The sequence below is a fragment of the Drosophila nasuta genome, chromosome 3 (genome assembly GCF_023558535.2).
Source record: "Drosophila nasuta strain 15112-1781.00 chromosome 3, ASM2355853v1, whole genome shotgun sequence".
NCBI lineage: Eukaryota > Metazoa > Arthropoda > Insecta > Diptera > Drosophilidae > Drosophila > Drosophila nasuta.
Genome location: NC_083457.1, coordinates 17,662,983 through 17,683,655, shown reverse-complemented (window position 1 = coordinate 17,683,655; position 20,673 = coordinate 17,662,983). Strand labels below are relative to the sequence as shown.

Here is a 20,673-nt window from a genome sequence, read left to right as displayed (position 1 = left end):
TTCATTGCAGTTTCGTCGGGGCACTTTCTAATATCATCGCAAACTGAACGGAAAACCCACATTATATTTATATACATATATATTTTATTTTAATAAAATATCGCATATATATATATATATATATATATATATATGTATGTATGTATGTATATAAAAGTTAATTCAGTGAGTCAAGATCTACAAGTGATGACAACTGCCTAGTTACGAGATTTATTACCGGTACATAATATTATGCAATTTATATGTACATATCTATGTACATGGGTACATTTTGGTACTCTTTCTCGTAGAGTACTGTACATAATAAGTACATTCCTATGCAGTGAATGCACATGTGTGTGTTAACAATTTCTAAAAATAATTTAACGACAAAAACGACAAATTTTTAACTTAATTTACCAGATTTCGAGACACAAATCACCTCGCAACGTTTTCAAATCAAATTCGCGCGTTTTATTCTCCCTGAAATTGGTTTTTTGTTGGTTAGTGATTGATTTATTAAATAATTAGTGCAATTAGTGTAAAAATATACAACTCAAAGTGAAGTCAAATGGGCTGCAAAATATAAAAATAAAACAAATAAAATGTGCTGTCTAACAAGCAAAACAAAAAGATCTTCGTATTTCCGTTTACGAATTATTATGCTTTCAAAAAAACAGACAAACAATTACAGCTGAGTGTCAATCATTTTCGAAAAGAACCCACAAAATATTTGCCTTGCACAAATAAAATATATATATTTATATATATATTTTTGGGTTAGTGGGCTATCGGGTTATCAGGCTATCGATCCCAGAAAGCTAGCAATAGAAACATTTGGCAAGTGCTTCGGACACCGCATATCAAGTTTATTTCAATAAAAATTTCGGGCAATAAAATGCAGTGAAAGGAAATCCGCACTGGCGCCATCTATCGGCGCGTAGTGAATGCATTGTTAGTTTTTACTTGTGCGTGCGTGTGTGGTAGATGGAGCTAGATATATATATCGATAGCTCTGTCGATATTATCGAAACCGTTAAACTTTACTTACAAGTGAATAAAAAAGCATGATTCATTGACAAGAAATTAATATTCTGCCGTATGTTCATGCAATTGTTGGATTATTTGTGATATTTCAGATGACTTATAAGTGCATTTGACACCTAGAACTCATCAGCAATGGAGAATCTAATTGCAATGGAGTTATTAGATATGAATCCTAACTCGCTTTCCTTAAATGGTAAGGAAAGCGAAGATTTGGAGTTTAAAAAATGGTAAGCAAATCGAAGTAACGCTTTAATATTCCAAAAAGTAATTATATATAAGGAATTAGAAATTGTAACACAAAATGAATTATTTACAATAATTTAAAAGTAATTTCTCACCGTAGATATAGTTTTTTTTTTTTTTTTGTATATGGTATTCATATTTCTATTTATAAACCTGTATATTTTGGTCAATTTATATTTAGCGTTATCATCGGAGAGCTTATTGAAACGGAAGAAGAATTCTCCAGAGACTTGCAATATGTAGTCGAGAAGTACATCAAGGCCATTGACAAACCAACCGTCCCAAGATCGGTCAAGGACAATAAAGACGTCATTTTTTGCAATTTCTTGCAAATCGCCGAATTTCACAACACGTATGGATTTTGAAAGTTAAATATTTTGATGATGTTTGCCAACCACCTCCATCTTTACAGGGTGCTAAAGGAAGGCCTAAAATGCTACAGCCATCAGCCGAATATGGTTGCTAAAACTTTTTTGCGACTTGAACGCGATTTTGATAAGCATGTGAAGTACTGTCAAAACGAACCTTTAGCCCAGGAGTTCCTCTCGACCAATGCCGACTGCCAGAACTATTTTCAAGTACGTGATATCTCTTAGTAGACAACTTGCCTTATGATATTTTTGGTGTATTTTCCACACACTAGAGATCCCACTTGTATGCATGAAACTGGGTGAGAGTTCTGCCTTTTACTTCTCTTACTTAACGCTCTCATCGAATAGACAAACTACCAATGATGATAATGCATTTTGCATTATAAAAGCACTTGAAGTACTTGGACAATATAGTGAAAAACCACTTTTTTTTAAGAATTCTCTCGCTGTGGAGACGAACTTTTCAAGTTCCTATTTTCATATCACTATAACACAAGGGTATATTTTTAGTATTGTTCACTAGAATTTTGAATTTCTTTTGGCACAAGTACTTGGTGTCTGCGTGTCGAGCATTCGTTTTAAAGTGAATTGTAAATAGTGTAAACTTTGTGGGTAGCAAGAGAGCACTTCAATCATTATTGGATTCTGTTCGAAACATTATAAATAATAAGCACAAGACAAACATACAATTTTGACTAAATAAAAATTGCGAGAAATAATTTATTATTGTGTGTATGCTGCGTCTGAGGTCTGTGTCTGTGTCTGTGTCTCTGTCTGCGTCTTCTCTGCACTTTTCTCCACAAGAAAATGGTATTATAAATAGTAATGAGTAACAGGCGACTATTTGACTGTTTGATTTGCTCGCAAATTTGACGGAGTAAGTTTTCCAATGTCGTAAACGTAAAAATAATATATGCATACGTACATATGTATGTATATCATTAGTTCGAATGTATGTACATATATATATATGAATTAATGAATGTGGGAATTTGAAGATATGTCATGTACATATTGATACATACATAGATACAAAGTAGGGTGCAATATTTGCAATATGTGTTTCGATTTCCACTGGCCGGCCATATGTTCAATGCTTTTACGAATAGTGTGTGTGCGTGTATGTCGAGAATATAACAGTTTATTTTTAAAACCAGGCGTTTCTAAATATTAAAGCTTTTGCACATTTCAGTGTGTTTTGAGTAGTGTTTGCCGTCGTTTCGTCGTGTGTTAATTTCATTCCACACGTGGATTTGCCTTTGGTACCTACACATTTTAATCATATTTAATCTATCACAGATACTAAATGTGTATGGGCACATATGAACATTTTACACCTTAAAAATAAATGATGGCATTCCAAAGAATAATTCAAAATCCGTTCCTCCGTTCGTTCTGCTTTTCTTCGGTTTAATCGTCACAGTATTTTCTCAGTTATGCAACATTATAAATAATAAGCAATAGAATATTCTTTTTTTAATATGAATATTTATACATTTGTGGGTGCGTGTATGTGTGTCTACATTCGTTGAAAAGTTCGTGCTAAAATAAATTTGTATATTCAAGTACACATACACATTCTCGCTAGCTCTCCCACATACACATACATACATATATATCCGTTATAACATCCCACAGTGAATTCTTATTTGTGTATGTGTGCATATAAATTAGTGAATACGTGTATGTTTATATTTAATACTTAATAAAAGCAGAAGAAACAAAATGGTTATCTTAGGCCTGCCAAAATGTGTGGTTTGTTATTCGATCTTGATCTGAATTCTAGCAAATTTAATAGTGCGTCAAGTTTGCGGATATGTATGCCTTGTTTCATATATGCTGTGACCCACCATTTATGAAAAACAAGTGTGCTAGACAAGGAGCTGCACTGTATGCACATCTAAAATGCACACATACATAAGCCACCAAACACAAATACATCCCACAAGCAAAATACACATACATCGACACACACAGACAATACCTGCAAGGTGGCGCCAGCGTATGTATGTGCATAAGTTCACAGGTGTCTACCGGCTGATGCCTCATTTTGTGTTGTTATTCTCGGCATAGAAAGATGACATGGGCAAATTTGTTACATACATATACATGCATATCGAGCCCACAGTGCGGGTAATCTTTAATGAGCAAAATGGTCAATGTTACAGAAACTAGTTCATTTATTGTTTTGTAGTTCAGCTATTAGTAATCGATCTATCGAAATTTAACTTTACCCTGTTTTAAAATGGCGGCCTTGTTTTCATTGCAGGGACTTTCTTCGAATCTAGGAGACGATAAATTGCTGTCTGAGCACCTAAAGCTACCACTTCAGCGAATAAACGATTACAAACTTCTATTCAAGGTTTGAATGCATTAAGTGTTCGCATACAATTTTATACATTATCTATTTAAACTTGCGTGTTACAATCAGTCATACGTCATAAAACATTTTTCATATTTTTATCTTAATTGTTTTAAATTTCAATTCACAGGATCTAATACAATTATCGCAATGCTTGAAAGAGAATGTTAGGGACTTAGAGCGGGCCTTAGAGCTTATGCTTAGCGTGCCTAGTAGAGCATATGATAATCGATTTCTTTCAAATATTGAAGGCTATCGAGGTAACGTTTACAAGTTGGGCCGTCTACTGCTGCACGAGTGGTGTACAGTTATTGATAAGGAGGGAAAGACCCATGATCGTTATTGCTTTCTATTTAAATCGAGACTTCTGGTCACAAAAGTTCGCAAAATAACTGATAAGAAATCCGTTTTCATATTGCAAAATATCATCAAACTTCCACTTTGTAATGTTGAGCATCGAGCAGATGAGAAACAAATTTACATCTCATCAAAAACCACAGATGATAATTTGCCCATATTGATTAAGCCTCACAATGAGGATAGTCATTTGATTTGGTATAACGAAATTCGCTCATATATCAATCACGAAGTCGCACTGCAAGAGCACAATGCAGATGATCTGAAAGTCGATTCGACAAATATCAATACCGAATGTGAATTAATTCTTCGGCTTCCGCAAAAAATCGAAGCTCACGATCCAAACGCAGGTACTCGTCCTTCTGACGTGGCCGAAAACTACTTCTTAAGCAAAGAAACAAAAGAACGATTGCAGTTAGAACAGCAAGAACTGCTTAAATTTGAAAAGGAATCCATTGAACTCTACAAACTTCAACAGAGTCAACAGGGCCCCAATCAGCCGAAAAGCACGGTTAAATCTGTACCTGATCAACCCGCTCCCAAGCCACAGCATACGCAAACTGAACCACTTAAGGCAGTAGCGATTGAAAGGAAAGACATCGTCGATGCTGAACCTCCTAAAGGTCTAAGCGAACCCTCAAAGCCTGCAGTCAATATAGAGTCAACTAAGCAATCCAACAAAGAACAATCTATTCAATCTTCTAGCATAGAAATATCTGTTGCGTCGAAAGAAATTAAAAAGCAAGAAACAATTGAATCATCTAGTATAGAAGTAGTCACAGTAAAAGAATCAACTAAGCAAGAATTAATAAGTACAGCTCCAAAAGAATCAAATAAGGAAATACCAATCAGTGCAGTATCGCAAGAATCAAAGAAAGAAGTATCCATCGAGTCCTCAAAACAAGCAATTTCAGTAGAAGTAGAAGCAGCCAAAAAAACTATACAGCAAGAAACAAATCAAGTTGAAATCAAACAAGATAATGTCAGAGAAACTGAGGAGCTGAAGAAAATTGCCACAGAAGATATACATAAAACTGTTGAGGGTAAGGACACCGAAGAGCCCCAGTCCAGTTCAATTCCAACAATTCGAATTAGTGATCCAATAGACGAACCCCAAAATTGCCTTATACCCACTATAACTACCACTAAGCACAAGCATAAGCATAAGCCAATTGAATTGAAACATATTGTTGGCTATAACGAATCCCAGCAACAAGATAGCGATAGCGTAAATCAAAACTCCCAGGGCCGACAGGGATTCTCTAACTATACTAACATCACCGACGCGGCTTCATTAACTCGGTGGAACAATGAGCTGGCCAATATCGCATACAGAAGCGGTCAAGGCGATCGTGGAGATCGTCCAGCTCAGGGTCCGCCACCACCGCCCATCCCACCACATTTTATTCGAATGCCTGGCTTCTTTCAACCGCTTCCGCTTATTGCGTATGAAACGAGCATCGAGATTCTACTAATTAAAGCACGCCCACCATCACCTCCACCGCGACCACCGCCAACCATCAAGCGTGTCCATGTCTATACCGAAAGCCTCGAGCAAAAGACCCAGAACTTTCTTGAAGGCATCTATGAGGAATCGAGCGCCGATACATCGTTGCGCAATGCTAAGCAAAAAATGCGTAGCATTAAGAATACAGTATTAAAATCTGCTGACTCCACGAATTACGCACAAGACACGGTAAAAAAAGCGAAAGCTCGCGATTTTATTCATATCTTTACACCGCCCATTAAAAAGAAACGACCAATCTATGAGATTGTCGAAGAGCCTGTAAATATTCTATGCGAACTCGATGGCGAATATCCTATTGAGTCTATTGCTGACGATTTCAGAGAGTCAAGTGCCGATATCGAGACACAACGCGGTCAAAGCGTTGGCGCTATGGATGATAACTATTCTGGGTACTCCCTGGCTTCCAGACGTCGTCTCGAAAGTAAGTTAAACCCAAAACAACAACCAATCAAAATCAAAAATAAATATGTATACTTATATGAACTTCGCTCAAGGGTTGACCAAGACTTCTTCGTGTTAATAATGTTTTGTGTTAAGTATGTGTGTTTACTTGAACATCAAATAAAGATATCCTACCTACACATCTATTTCATTCAGCAGACATTCTTTCCTGTCTAAGCTATATGTGTATTTCCGCCATTTCTCAATTGTAACATAACTCTCGTAACTTCCGAACTATCCGATAACGTTCTCCTATTCCTCTTGTGGCTAATACCAATTTGGAAAATACAATTTAAGATTGTGGTGCTAATCGATTTACATCCTTTGCCGCACAGAGACCAGCCGGACCAGGGATTACGATAGAGGAACATCGTATGACAGCACTGTTGAGAGCAAACAGTATGGTATAAGTTCGCGACGTGAGAGAACTACTTTGGATCGCATTGAGGCGCATTCGTCGACCTTGCTAGGCGGCAGTCGCAACGAGAGTCGTGCTGAAAGTCGTGCCGAGAGTCGAACCTCTTATTCGCGTGCCGAATCGCGTGCTAGCAGGCGTGGTACATCCTATCTAGCGGACGACGCTCCGCCGCGCTCTATCGAAAAGCCTGTGGTCGCAAAGATGCTGAAAAGTGTGCAAGTGGAAAGTGAGTGAATTGAATACCTAAATTGGAATGCACCATATACATCTATATTTACCTTATTGCTTTGTGAAGGCGGCGAGTCTGCGCACTTCGAAATTCAGTTCAAAGAACAACCTGGCTCAGTTACCTGGCTGAAGGATAACAAGCCTTTGGATGATCGTCTAGCGGATCGCATTATTCAAACTAGTGCACCGATGAACTCGTATCGCTTAGACATCAAGAACTGCAGGTTTGTTAATAAATATTTCACGAAAAATGTAATTGTAAGATAAGTTATATTAAATATAAGCTAGATTACTTTAAATTGATCATTCCATTTCTTTCCGTTTCTTTTTTCTTTGATAAAAATGTTTGCCATTACTTAAAGTTAATGAATATTATGATTCTAAGTTTAAGCCTAGAATAGCTTCTAAAATTGTAGTAAACATTCTGATTTTACTTTCGCAGCGAAAATGACGCTGGAACTTATACTGTTCGTGCCCAGACGGCATCTGAAACAACGACTGTTACTGCACAGCTTGCAGTTGGCCAAGGTTGGTATCCATATTATCATTTATTATTCAACAATTTTCCAAATATTTAATCCACTATTGCAGTATCTGGCCATGACGAGACTAAAACCAATGTAGCGCCAGCATTTCTTGTTAGCTTAAGAGATGCGGAAATGATTGAAAATACGCTATTTCGCTTTATGATTAAGATCTTGGGCGATCCCAAGCCAAGAGTGAAATTGTAAGTACACGCTAAAAATTATGTTTAGACTTTAAATGTTATTTATTTACTTTGCAATTAGCTTCAAGGATAATGTAGAAATACTGGAAGTCAATGATCGAATTCAGATCATTAGGGATAAGGATTATTTAGGCTTCTATGAGTTGGTCTTTGAAGACGTACAAAAGGACGACGCCGGTGTTTACTCCTGTAAGGCTGTTAATAAGCACGGTGAAGCATCCTGCGAGGCCACAGCCACAACCATTGGTAAGGCATAGTAAATAATAAAAAAAAAAATGTATTTTAATTATTAAATTTTTTTTGCAGATTTCAAGAATCCATTTGGTGCACTGAGTGGTCAAATTTTACCACCTGGCGAGAAAGCTATATTCTCGTGGAAACGCAATGGCGAGGACTTCGATCCTGAAGAACGTTTCAAGGTACTGTTCGGCGACGATGAGGACTCCTTGGCTCTGGTATTCCAACATGTGAAGCCCGAAGATGCTGGCATCTATACCTGTGTGGCTCAAACCACAACAGGAAACATCTCGTGCAGCGCTGAACTCTCTGTTCAAGGTGCCATTCAAACCCTCAACCGTGAGCCAGAGAAACCCACTCTGGTAATCGAGCATCGCGAGGCGAACGCCAGTATTGGCGGTTCAGCTATATTGGAGCTGCAATGCAAGGGCTTCCCCCAAGCCCGCCGTGCTGTGGAAGCATGAGGGAGAAGTTGTTCAGGTTGATGACCGCCACAAATTCATGTATGAGGACGACGAAAGCATGTCGCTGATTATTAAGAATATCGGTACCGAAGACGCTGGCGCTTACACCATTGAAGCCGTCAACGAGCTGGGACAGGATCAGAGCTCGATTAGCTTGGTTGTGCAAGGTAAAGGAGAAAATACTTAAAATTGATGCTGTTAATTCCAACAAACTTAAAACTTATAAAATTGACCGTTGTTCATTATTGCTTTTAACTACTTGCAGCTCCGCCTAAGATCAAGAAGGTGTCCGACATCACATGCTCGGCTGGCGAGACTGTCAAAGTGGAGGTGGAAATTGAGGGTTTCCCTACGCCTGAAGTCAGTGTGACCAACAACGGCAAGGAAGTGTCTGGTGAAAAGAATGTAAAGATCACATCGTCTACCATTGCCAAGAGTGTGGAGAAAGTTGTTATCGAAATCTCGGATATTAAGCTGTCGCAATCTGGCAATTATTCGATTAAGGCCACAAACACTATCAGCCAAACGGCCGAGTATTGGAATTGCACAGTCAAATCGAAGCCTGTTATTGTCAAACACTTTGAGAGTGAATACATTCATGGAGAGAAGGAGAACGTACAGATGTCCGTTCGCGTTGATGCATTCCCCGAGGCCAAGCTCACATGGTATCACGATAGCAAGGAGATTAAGGTGTCCGACAAGAAATACAAGATCGATTGCGATGGCAACACTTATACCCTGAAGATAACTGGAGCCACTCGTGTTGATGCTGGCGAATATTCCGTGAAGGCGACCAATGAGCATGGCTCGGCAACCAGCTCAACTCAGCTGCTGATGAAGTGTGCTCCGGAATTCACACGCAAACTGCAGAATATTACAGTAAAGGAGGGCGACACAAATGTCGAACTTGTTGTGGGCATCGATGCCTATCCCGTGCCACACATTAAGTGGTTTATTGATGGCATTGAGATTAGTGAGAAGCGTAATGAGTTCCGTCAAGTGCAAGATGGTAATGACTTTAAATTGATTCTTACGGATGTGGCGACCAACATGCAGGGCAACTACTGCTGCAAGATCATGAATGATTATGGCAAACTTGAGGACACTTGCACCGTGACCGTCAACTGTAAGTATCTCACATCACATAACAAAACGCATTAATTAATTTTTATTTGAAATTATGTAAATTCCCAGGCAAGCCAAAAATACGCAGAGGCTTGAAAGATGTTGAGGTCAAGGAGGGCGAATCTTTAACTTTGGAAGTCGAAATTTACAGCACTCCCGATGCTAACGTCAAATGGTATATTTTAAAAAATTAAAAGCAAGTATTATATTAATGTATGTTTATATAATATAGGTTCAAAAATGGTCATGAAATTCATGAAGATGCTCGCATCAAAATCAAGAGAGATTCACAACGTATTGAAAATTATTACTTGACATTGAATCTGTCTAAGAGCGAAGATGCTGGCACTTATGAAGTTAAGGCTGCCAATTTTATTGGAGAGACAACATCAAGCTGCAAAGTTTTGGTGCTAAGTAAGTATATAAACAATATAAACAAAAACAGTTGTGAAGTTATGTATAATCTTTGAAAATTACCTTTGAAATCCATATCCCAAACCGATTTTCAAACTTACATAATTATGGTAATTCCGAGTTTTTAAACTACGGAGTATTTGGTACTAATAGATCCTTATTTAATATTGGAACATTTTCACATATAAATGGAATTTTAATTTAGCCAATGACAATATATCCATTGGAGAATCCGTGACAAAAACATTGCTCGCCACTACAGAACAACCTGAAGAAGGGGGTAAAATAAAACATTTCCTTAAATACATGCATACACTAAACTTTAATATCTTAAGAACCAATTGCTTCACATTAATTCTGTAAATACACATATTCGGCCTTCTATAACCAAAAATTACACAGAATATAATTTTAAGTAAGTGTTGTACAAGAATGGAGCACAACTTGCCTGTTTAATGAATTATAATAATTGTTGCATGTATTCGCAATGAAATGAAATGCTCTGGGGAAAATGAAACTACTCCTCATCAGACTAACGCAGAAATTATACTGGGGACTACATTAGTAAGGTTTTCTGCGAACAGTAAGTGCATGGAAACATCAAATACATATACATATAAAGCAGAACTTGAAATAACTTGCAACAAAGAGAATGATGTGAACTGAAACATATCAACAATTGAGTGTAATTGCAAAGACCACATACATATTCTAAATATTTATATAAATTTTAACCATTAACTGAATGTACAAACTGTATAAAACTAACTTGCTAATTATAAGGTTTAGAGTAAGGCTTCTAGAGTGTCGGAAACTCTTTAAGCTTAAGAATGTATAAAATGTATTGAACTAATTTACTTAATTATAAGATATTGCAGTATAAAAGATGGGAACTTCATTTAGAGTTTAAGAGTCTTCAATTTACAAAACACTGGCAGTAAATTTTATTTTCAGCCAAATACGAATAAATAAGTGTATATAATAGTATTAATCGTGCCTATGCCCTTTCTATAACGGGATGCACGTTAAGTTAAGAATGTGTACATAATGTGAATGATTAATATGAAATGCAACAAGAAATTAACTAAAATGAATGGAAAGGTTTGCATGCATTCTCAGTAAACATTTTACTGATTATACCAAATTTATCTTGCAGCTATTCCCGAAATTGTCCACTGCGATGTCTTCCAAATGAGTAGCTTTGAGACTCTTCCACTCAAATACGAAGTGATTGCAACTGGTATACCCAAGCCAGAGGCTTTATGGTATCAGGATGGCAAGCAAATCAAATCCAATGATCATTTTGCATTATCTGTTGACGGGGTTTGTTTACAGTTCGAATGTAATTGAAATACAGATGGCATGAATTTAAAATGTTTCAGGACCACTACAAATTAGAGGTCAAGTCACTCGAAATGAAGGATGCTGGCGAATACAAAGTTGTCGTGCAGAACAAAGTAGGCGAAAAGAGTCATCAGGGAGTGCTGTCCTTGTCAAGTAAGCCTAAAATCAAAGAAGTTACTAAATACATTGTTATTAACAATCTTGTTAATTACTATCCGTAGAGGAAGCTGAGTATCGCAAACCTCTGTTGATATCTAAGAGCGGCTTAAAGGATCTCAAGTTAAAGAAGGGTGATGCTATCAATGAAACTGTCATATTTACGGCTGATCCCAAGCCCGAAATCGTTTGGCTTAAGGATGGCAAACCACTGCAAGCTAGCGAGGCGCTGCTGCTCAAGACTGAAGTTAAGGAATTAGAGCATGGCTTAAAGCAGTTTACTTGCGAGCTGAGTGTTCCTAAAGGTATAATACTTATAGTTATAATCTTAAAGTTCATAGCAGTGTCAGAATTTCGAAATGGATTCTAAGGGAATATTTATTTTTATAGCGGAAATTAAGGACTCTGGGCGTTACGAACTTAAGGTCAAGAATAAGCATGGCGAATTCGCTACAAATGGTGCCATCGATGTACTAGCAAAGCCAGAAATCTCCGGTCTGGTGGATCTAAAGTGCTTGCCAGGTGAAACAGTCTGCTTCGAAGCCTTCGTTCCTGCCAATCCCAAGCCAAAGGTCACATGGACAAGAGGCAATGAAAACTTGTGCAACAACGAGAACTGCGAGGTGATCGCTGATGTGGATGGCGATAAATACAGGATTGTTTTCCAATCCGTTGTACCATCCGAGGATGGCAAATATACGATCACTGCTGTTAACTCTGAAGGCAGGGCTGATAGCGAATTCAATTTGCATGTTCTTGGTAAGTACCAAATTGGATATTATCACTTTCAATATTTACCTTCGAAATCCACTTTCCAAAGTCGATGTTTGTTATGGTATCTTACGTATAAATCCCTCACACAACATTCGAAACATACTCACATATACATACCTGAAACTTTAATTTAGCTAAAGAAAATATTTCCCTTGGAGAAACCGAACCAAAAACATTGCGCGCAACTACAACAGGAGGGGGTAAAACAAAAATTTCCTTAAATACATGCATACTATTACTGTACTAATATAAATATGGTTTATAGAACTTTCTTACATTAATTCAAATTAATTCTGTAAATATTTATATTCGGCATACTTTAACCAAAATTACACAGAACTTAATTTTAAGTAATTCTTGCAAAAAGAACACTGTAAGGCTTTATAAATATCGTTTGCTTGTATTTCAACTGGAAGGATATTCCAGGATGGTAATGGAAATGACATGAATTCAAGTATTGTAACTAATGGAATGAAAGTAGAACTGTTACTAATTTATAGATTAAAGAAAATACATGTATTGAGACTAATTGATTTGTTATGTTTCAGTTGAGAAACCCACATTCATCGTGCCACCGGAGAATCAAGTGATCCACGACTTTAAGCCGGTTTCGACCAACGTCAAGGTGCATGGCGTTCCTACGCCAACAGTGGAATGGCTAAAGGACGACAAGCCAATTGATTTGAAGGCCATTAATAGTCTGACCCAGCAGAAGGCTTACAGCACTGCATCGACCGATATAGCATCGGATCAAGTAGAGAGTGTCTTTGACATTGCCCACTTTAATGCTACCGACGTTGGAACAGTAAGCGAAGATATTTAAGGTGTAAAGATAATATTTTGTTATTCATTGTGCCTTTGATTATTTTAGTACACTTGTGTCGCCAAGAACGAAATCGGCGAAACCAAAGTGCCCTTTAAATTGGCTATGCAGTCGCTGGCTCCCAGTTTCGTCAAGAAGCTCAACAGTGCGCTTGACGTTGTCCAAGGAGAGCCACTTGTTCTCGAATGCGCCGTGGATGGCAGCCCACTGCCAACAGTTCATTGGTTTAAGGACAGCGAGGAGGTTAAACCCAGTCAAAGGTGAGGCATATTATAATTAATCTGAATTCTTATAGACCGCGTTCTCCTTGCAGCGTAAAACTGACCACTTCTCCTGAAGGATTAGTTAAATTGGAGATAAGCAATTGTCAGCCAAATGATTCTGGCGCCTACAAGCTCATCATTTCAAACCCTCACGGCGAAAAGGTTGCTTTGTGTGCGGTTGCTGTGAAACGTAAGTGATTTTACCCTCTACTCGTCAAATAGCAAAATAACTTAAATGAAAGTATAAAGCTTTCTTTATAGCTTTAAATATCAGCATAAATTCTAAGCTGTATTTGTTTTTGAAATTTATTTATTATAGCTAATGAAATGCAGCCCAAGTTCTTGAAGCCCATCGAAAGTCAATCTGTAATCGCTGGAGAGCCCTTGAAATTGTCTGCACAAGTTATAGGTTTCCCCGCTCCCGAAATCAAGTGGTACAAGGATGGCGTACTCTTACGTCCCAGCTCAGCTATTAACTTTATTAATAATCCTAATGGACAAATTGGATTGAGGTGAATAATTCATATTCATAATTATATAATCTTTTTCAATTCGATGCATTATTTATAGCATTGATACGGTCGATGGTAATGACGCTGGTTTATACAAATGTAAGATTGTCAATAAGGAGGGCGAGGAAGAGGGCGCCGCAGAGGTGAAAGTTGTCGCCAGGGAGGCAAAGCCTTCGTTTATCGCAGAACTCCAGGATGCCAGTAGTGTTGAAGGATTCCCTGTTAAGATGAACATTAAGGTTGTGGGCTATCCCAAGCCAAAACTGCAATGGTTCCACAATGGTCATGAAATCTCGCCTGATAACAAACACTTTGCTGTCGTGGAAAATCCCGATAATACCGTTAGCTTGATTGTGGACAAAACTGCACCTTCTGATTCTGGATTATATGAAGTAATTGCACAAAATTCAGAGGGTTCAACTGCCTCGAAAGCGAAGCTTTACGTTGCACCCAAGACGGATGAAACGGCAGCTGAGGAATTGCCACAGTTTGTGTCTGGTCTGCGGGATGTTAATGCCGATGAGGGCCAAGAGTTGGTGCTATCGGCACCATTTATTGCCAATCCCATGCCTGAGATCGTGTGGTCCAAGGATGGCGTCTTGCTTGCGCCAAGCGAGCGTCTCTTAATGACTTGTGATGGCAAGCATGTCGGTCTCACCATAAAACCGGTTGAAGCAGCCGATTCGGGCGTCTACTCCTGTCTACTGGCCAATCCACTCGGAGAGGACACGTCATCCTGCAATGCAAATGTTCGTAAGGTGTACAAGGCACCAATTTTCACCCAGAAAATCACTGATCAACAGCAAGTTTTCGGCAACAATGCCAAAATCCCTGTAACTGTTTCTGGTGTGCCATATCCAGAACTGACCTGGTTCTTTGAAAATAAACCCATCAATGTGTCAGACAAGTACACGTTCAAGAATGATGGCGATCATCATGAGTTGATTGTAAATGATTGCCAAAAATCCGATCAAGGCGAATACAAATGCATTGCCTCGAACAGGGAAGGTAAGGACATAACTCAAGGTCGTCTCGAGTTGGTTAATGAAATGTAAGTGTATTCAGATACTTAGTATCATTTTCAATTCCACTAATTTTTAACATTATTTTCGCAGCAAAAAACACATGCGTTCTGAACCACCCGTATTCCTTAAGAAGATTGGCGATTGCGATGTCTTTGACGGTATGACAGCAAAGTTTACTGCCTGCGCCACTGGATATCCCGAACCAGATGTTGAGTGGTTCAAGAATGATCAAAAACTGTTCCCATCTGATCGCATTGCGCTTGACCAGGAACCAAATGGTCTGCTTCGCTTAACAATGAAGAACGTGTCGGAAGCCGATGTAGGACGCTACACTTGTCGTATCTTCAATCCATATGGTGACGATACTTGCACAGCTGAACTATTCTATGATGGTGAGTCTTTTAATCGCAATTCTGTTTTATCTTAAACATTACCTGTTTTGTTTTTTGCAGTGTTGGACTCCCATCAACGTCCCTTGGGCGATCAGTACTCGGACTTTAAGCAATACAAAAAGTCCGGAGCTCCTCCGCCGTTGCCAGATGGTCCTATTATCTCCCGCATGACCGATCGTCGTCTGAATTTGACCTGGAAACCATCGGTCCCATTGTCGCCACGCTATCCAGTTACTTATCAGGTAAAGTTTGCCCAACATGGTTTGTAATCGCTTTGCATACTAACATATTTTATCATCAAAATGAATTTTAGATCGAAATGATGGACTTGCCCGAGGGAGATTGGCGCACTATCAGAACTGGTGTGCGCAGTTGTGCTTGTGAGATTAGGAACTTGGATCCACTCAGGGATTACAGATTCAGAGTGCGCGTCGAGAACAAATTTGGTGTCAGCGATCCCAGTCCCTACACACAAACCTACAGGTCTATATGATGATTATTAATTATTGAACAAACATTTAAAAAAGTTATTACTTATAGATCGAAACTCATTCCTGAGCCAGCCAAAACATACACCTACTTGCCACCAGGTACAGACTTTAGACCAGAGACTTCACCCTATTTCCCTAAGGACTTTGATATTGAACGCCCGCCCCATGACGGTCTTGCTCAAGCGCCACAGTAAGTGCACTAATAGATGTCACATTTGGTCACCAAAACCAAACAAAATCATATCTTCAGTATACATAGTATTAAAAACATTTTAAGTGATTTGATATATATTAATGCAAAACCGTTTCTTTAAGGTTTTTGCTGCGTGAAAATGACGTTTCCTACGGCGTAAAGGGTCACAACACTGAGCTAATGTGGTTCGTCTATGGTTATCCCAAACCTAAGATGACTTTCTACTTTAACGATCATCCCATTGAATCCGGTGGTCGCTTTGATCACAGCTACACCCGCAATGGACAGGCGACGCTCTTCGTCAACAGGTGAGTATTAAAGATATTGTATTTCAAATTAATTAGACTAAAATTTTTAATTTCACCAGCATGTTGGATCGTGATGTGGGTTGGTATGAGGCTGTGGCAACAAACGAACACGGCGAGGCCAGACAACGTGTCCGCCTTGAAATCGCCGAGTACCCACGATTCCTGAAGAGGCCTGACGAAACTTTCATCATGTCGCGCAAAAATGGCCGCATTGAAGCCAGAATTATTGGCATTCCTCTGCCCGAAGTTCACTGGTACAAGGATTGGAAGCTGATAACCGACACCTCTCGCATTAAGGTAAGCGGAAGCTTCTTCAAGTACATTTCACTCTAGCTTTGTCACTTGTTAATTATTAAATTTTCATATTATTTTTTTAGATTAACTCTTACGATCCAGACATCTATGTGCTCTCTATTCATGATTCGATCATCAAGGACGGTGGCTTGTACTCTGTGAGTGCACGCAATATTGCTGGCTCCATTAGCACCTCCGTGACCGTTCACATTGAGGAGAACGAAGATCAATACATATATAAGACCTACGGCAGACATCCGTACGTGCGTTCGAAGCAACTGCGCTATGAGGACAAGTACGATATCGGTGATGAGCTTGGCCGCGGCACACAAGGCATTACCTATCATGCCGTGGAGCGCGCCACTGGCGATAATTATGCTGCCAAGATTATGTATGGCAAGCCAGAGCTGCGTCCATTTATGCTTAACGAATTGGATATTATGAATATGTTCAATCACAAGAACTTGATCCGTCCATACGATGCTTATGAAACAGATCGCCAAATCACACTCATCATGGAACTGGCCGCTGGCGGTGAAGTTGTCAGGGATAACTTGCTGCGACGAGATTATTACACTGAGCGCGATATTGCCAATTATATACGCCAAACTCTTTGGGGATTGGAGCATATGCATGAGTTGGGCGTGGGCCACATGGGCTTAACGGTAAGGAACATTTCTTTTTGACGGACAGACTGAGCGAATATTATGAGCTAAAAGTCTAAAATATTTTCGCAACTAAATGCAAATTTCTTAAAATTCCAATACTTTGTTACAGATCAAAGATCTTTTGATCTCGGTTGTTGGTGGCGATCACATTAAAATATCCGACTTTGGCTTATCGAGGAAGATTAACAAGCATAACTTGTCCACCTTGGACTATGGCATGCCTGAGTTTGTCTCTCCCGAAGTGGTCAATAAGGAGGGTGTCAACTTTTCACATGACATGTGGTCAGTTGGCTTGATCACATATGTGCTGCTTGGCGGCCGAAATCCTTTCTTGGGCGCCGATGACAGAGAAACCCTGACCAAAATTCGTGAAGGCCGTTGGGACTTTAAGGACACCATTTGGACACATATTTCGGAGGATGGACGTGATTTCATCAGCCGCTTACTGCTCTACAGTCCCGAGGAGCGCATGGATGTTAAAACAGCATTGAAGCATCCTTGGTTCTTCATGCTCGATCGCCAGGCAACCGAGCATGATTATCAAATTGGCGTTGATCGTTTGAGACACTATTACGATCACTTTAGAGATTGGTACGCCAATGCTGCTTGCAAGAACTACTTCCGCAGACGCCGGCTTAGCGGCTGCTTCCAGCATCCATCGAAAATGGTCTACCCAAGTGGACATTCTTACACGCCAGAGCGTACGCCGGAGCCGCTGGTGGAACCACGCAAGCGCGCCAAGCGAGAGGAAGTTGTCTCCAAATTCCTGCATCCCGACTACGAGCTGGGTCTCATTCAATCCGAAAGCCAGTAAGTGCACAACCAAATACAAACTCTATACATAGTGTATTTATTTTTATATCATTGTATAGCTATCAGTATGGCCCCGATACTTATTTGCTGCAGCTAAGAGATGTTAGTTTTCCCGTAAGATTGCGTGAGTACATGAAGGTGGCCCACAGACGATCACCTTCGTTTGCACTGAACGATTCGGTGGACTGGTCGGTAAGTGCGAAAAAATGTCACACACTTTTTACCCGTAATTATACAAATACTATTGAAACTCTTGAAACTCTTGCAGCTGCCGGTTATTCGCGAACGCCGTCGTTTTACTGACATCATGGACGAGGAGATTGATGATGAACGTACCCGCAGTCGCATTAGTATGTATTCTGCCAACGATTCGTACTCAATTCGACGTCTGCGAACAGAGCTGGGACCACGTCTCGATGAATATACTGAAGCGGACGCAATGATTGAAAGCCAACGCGATGGCTACCCGCCATTCTTCCGCGAGAAGCCACAAACCATAGCTATCACTGAGAATCAGCCGGCGCACATTCATTGCTTTGCCGTCGGCGATCCCAAGCCATGCGTGCAATGGTTTAAGAATGACATGGTGCTGTCGGAGAGCAAGCGCATCAAAATCACGTTCGATGAGGACGGTCGTTCCATTTTGCGTTTCGAGCCCGCGTTGCATTTCGACGTTGGAATTTATAAGGCCGTTGCTCGCAACAAGGTAGGCCAGACCATAGCCAGATGCCGCATTGTTGTCGCAACACTGCCCGATGCTCCAGACTCGCCGGAAGTATCGGCGACCAGTGCCACAGAGATACTGCTGCGTTGGAAGCAGCCACGCGATGATGGTCATTCAGCTGTCTTGTGCTACAGTCTGCAATACAAATTGCAGAACTGCGATTCGTGGACAACCGTTGCGGACAACATAGATCATGAATTTTATCTGTTGCACGAACTGCAGCCGAACACGAAATATCAAATTCGACTCTCGTCGAAGAATCGCATCGGCTGGAGCGAAATGGGCATTCCTGTAAATGCAGCGACTTCTGGCCCAGATGCTCCTAAAGTGCACATCACCAAGGCCATGAAGCACTTGCAGCAACTCACGGAGAGAGGCCAGGAAGTGTTGCCCGAGGAGGAGCGTGTGCACACCGATTATCATTGCGAGAGAGAGCCACCCACTTGGGTCACAGATGCGTCTGTCAATGACAAATATAGCTTCATCTCGGAGATTGCACGCGGTGAATTTAGCACCATTGTTAAGGGCATTCAGAAATCAACAGATACTGTTGTTGTGGCTAAGATCTTTGAAGTTACCGATGACAATGAAGAGTCTATAGTCGCCGAGTTCGATAATTTCAAGACGCTGCGACATGAGCGTATCCCAGCCTTATTTGGCGCCTACAAGCCCATGAATGTGCCCATTGCCATCTTTGTGATGGAGAAATTGCAGGGCGCCGATGTGCTCACCTATTTCAGCAGCCGTCACGAGTACTCTGAGCAAATGGTTGCTTGTGTCATCACTCAACTGTTGGACGCATTGCAATATCTGCACTGGCGTGGCTATTGTCATCTAAACATACAGCCCGATAATGTCGTCATGGCATCAGTGCGATCAATTCAGGTCAAGCTGGTTGATTTTGGCTCAGCCAAGAAGGTTAATAAACTGGGCGTCAAGGTGACACCATGTGGCATGTTGGACTTCCAGCCTCCAGAGATGTTGAACGATGAGCCAATCTTCCCGCAAAGTGACATATGGTCATTGGGCGTACTCACTTACTTGCTTTTATCGGGCTGCAGTCCATTCCGCGGCAATGACGAATATGAAACTCAACAGAACATCTCCTTTGTGCGCTACAGATTCGAAAATCTATTTAAGGAGGTCACCCCAGAAGCAACTCGATTCATTATGCAATTATTTAAGCGTCATCCTACGTAAGTTGCACTTTTTAATCGCATCAATAGATGTGCTAATATTACCAATACCAATTACAGTAAGCGACCCTACACAGACGATTGCCTGGAGCATAGATGGCTCATGTCCTCCGATTATATGGTTAGGAAGCGTGAGCGTGCCGTTTTCCTGGGTTGTCGTTTGAAGGTAAGACCATCATCATTACTCCTTACACACTCGTAGATTTTATTATTTAATGCGTATTCTTATTGGCAGAATTTCTATGACGCGTATCATGAGTATAAAACTAAAGCCGCTACTACATCCAAACCCTTAATTTCGATTGAGGGTGGACCGACCCCATCTCAACTTCTTCGCTCTAACAGCATCCAAGAGGAACTGCTTACAACGTTTTAGATAAATTACTACTCGACAATTGTTAATATGCCTTTCTTTCTGTATTTTGGTTAATCAATTAGAAAAACAATAATAAATGAGATACCTTTTTATTTTCAAATGCTATCAAATAAATGGCTGTCATATGTATCAATGAATAACATTGAAAAGAATAAAATTTTCTTAAATAAAATTACACTTTCTCATAAAACTGTGCTGACTTTTCTGCTCTTTAGTGGTCATACAAGGTAAAAAGGCCTGTCTAACTCGGACACTAAATATAATTGTCATCTAAGGTAAGTTTCACAGTACTACTAAATTCAATACTTAAAATCCCCGGCATATTATATCGATTATTTCTAATCGACAATAAAATGACCAGGAATCAAGGGTAATCGATG

General features: G+C 39.8%; 1 protein-coding gene across 1 annotated transcript; it reads left to right on the top strand.

The window, feature by feature from the left end:
* The first annotated feature begins 113 nt into the window (after positions 1-113).
* On the top strand, positions 114-20,474 carry LOC132793667 (obscurin). Its single transcript, XM_060803695.1, is given in 38 exon segments — positions 114-219; positions 1,119-1,253; positions 1,451-1,621; positions 1,682-1,847; positions 3,910-4,002; positions 4,133-6,308; positions 6,664-6,972; positions 7,042-7,198; positions 7,417-7,502; positions 7,566-7,701; positions 7,763-7,947; positions 8,008-8,372; positions 8,374-8,569; positions 8,668-9,528; positions 9,597-9,702; positions 9,760-9,941; positions 10,147-10,221; positions 11,098-11,264; positions 11,324-11,438; positions 11,507-11,746; positions 11,832-12,200; positions 12,764-13,020; positions 13,087-13,298; positions 13,352-13,491; positions 13,621-13,813; positions 13,872-14,864; positions 14,929-15,230; positions 15,291-15,472; positions 15,544-15,713; positions 15,771-15,911; positions 16,037-16,222; positions 16,282-16,519; positions 16,600-17,181; positions 17,294-17,994; positions 18,057-18,189; positions 18,266-19,917; positions 19,978-20,083; positions 20,153-20,474. Coding segments are annotated over 37 exon segments (12,579 nt in total). The 5' UTR covers positions 114-219; positions 1,119-1,158; the 3' UTR covers positions 20,294-20,474.
* Positions 20,475-20,673: the final 199 nt, after the last annotated feature.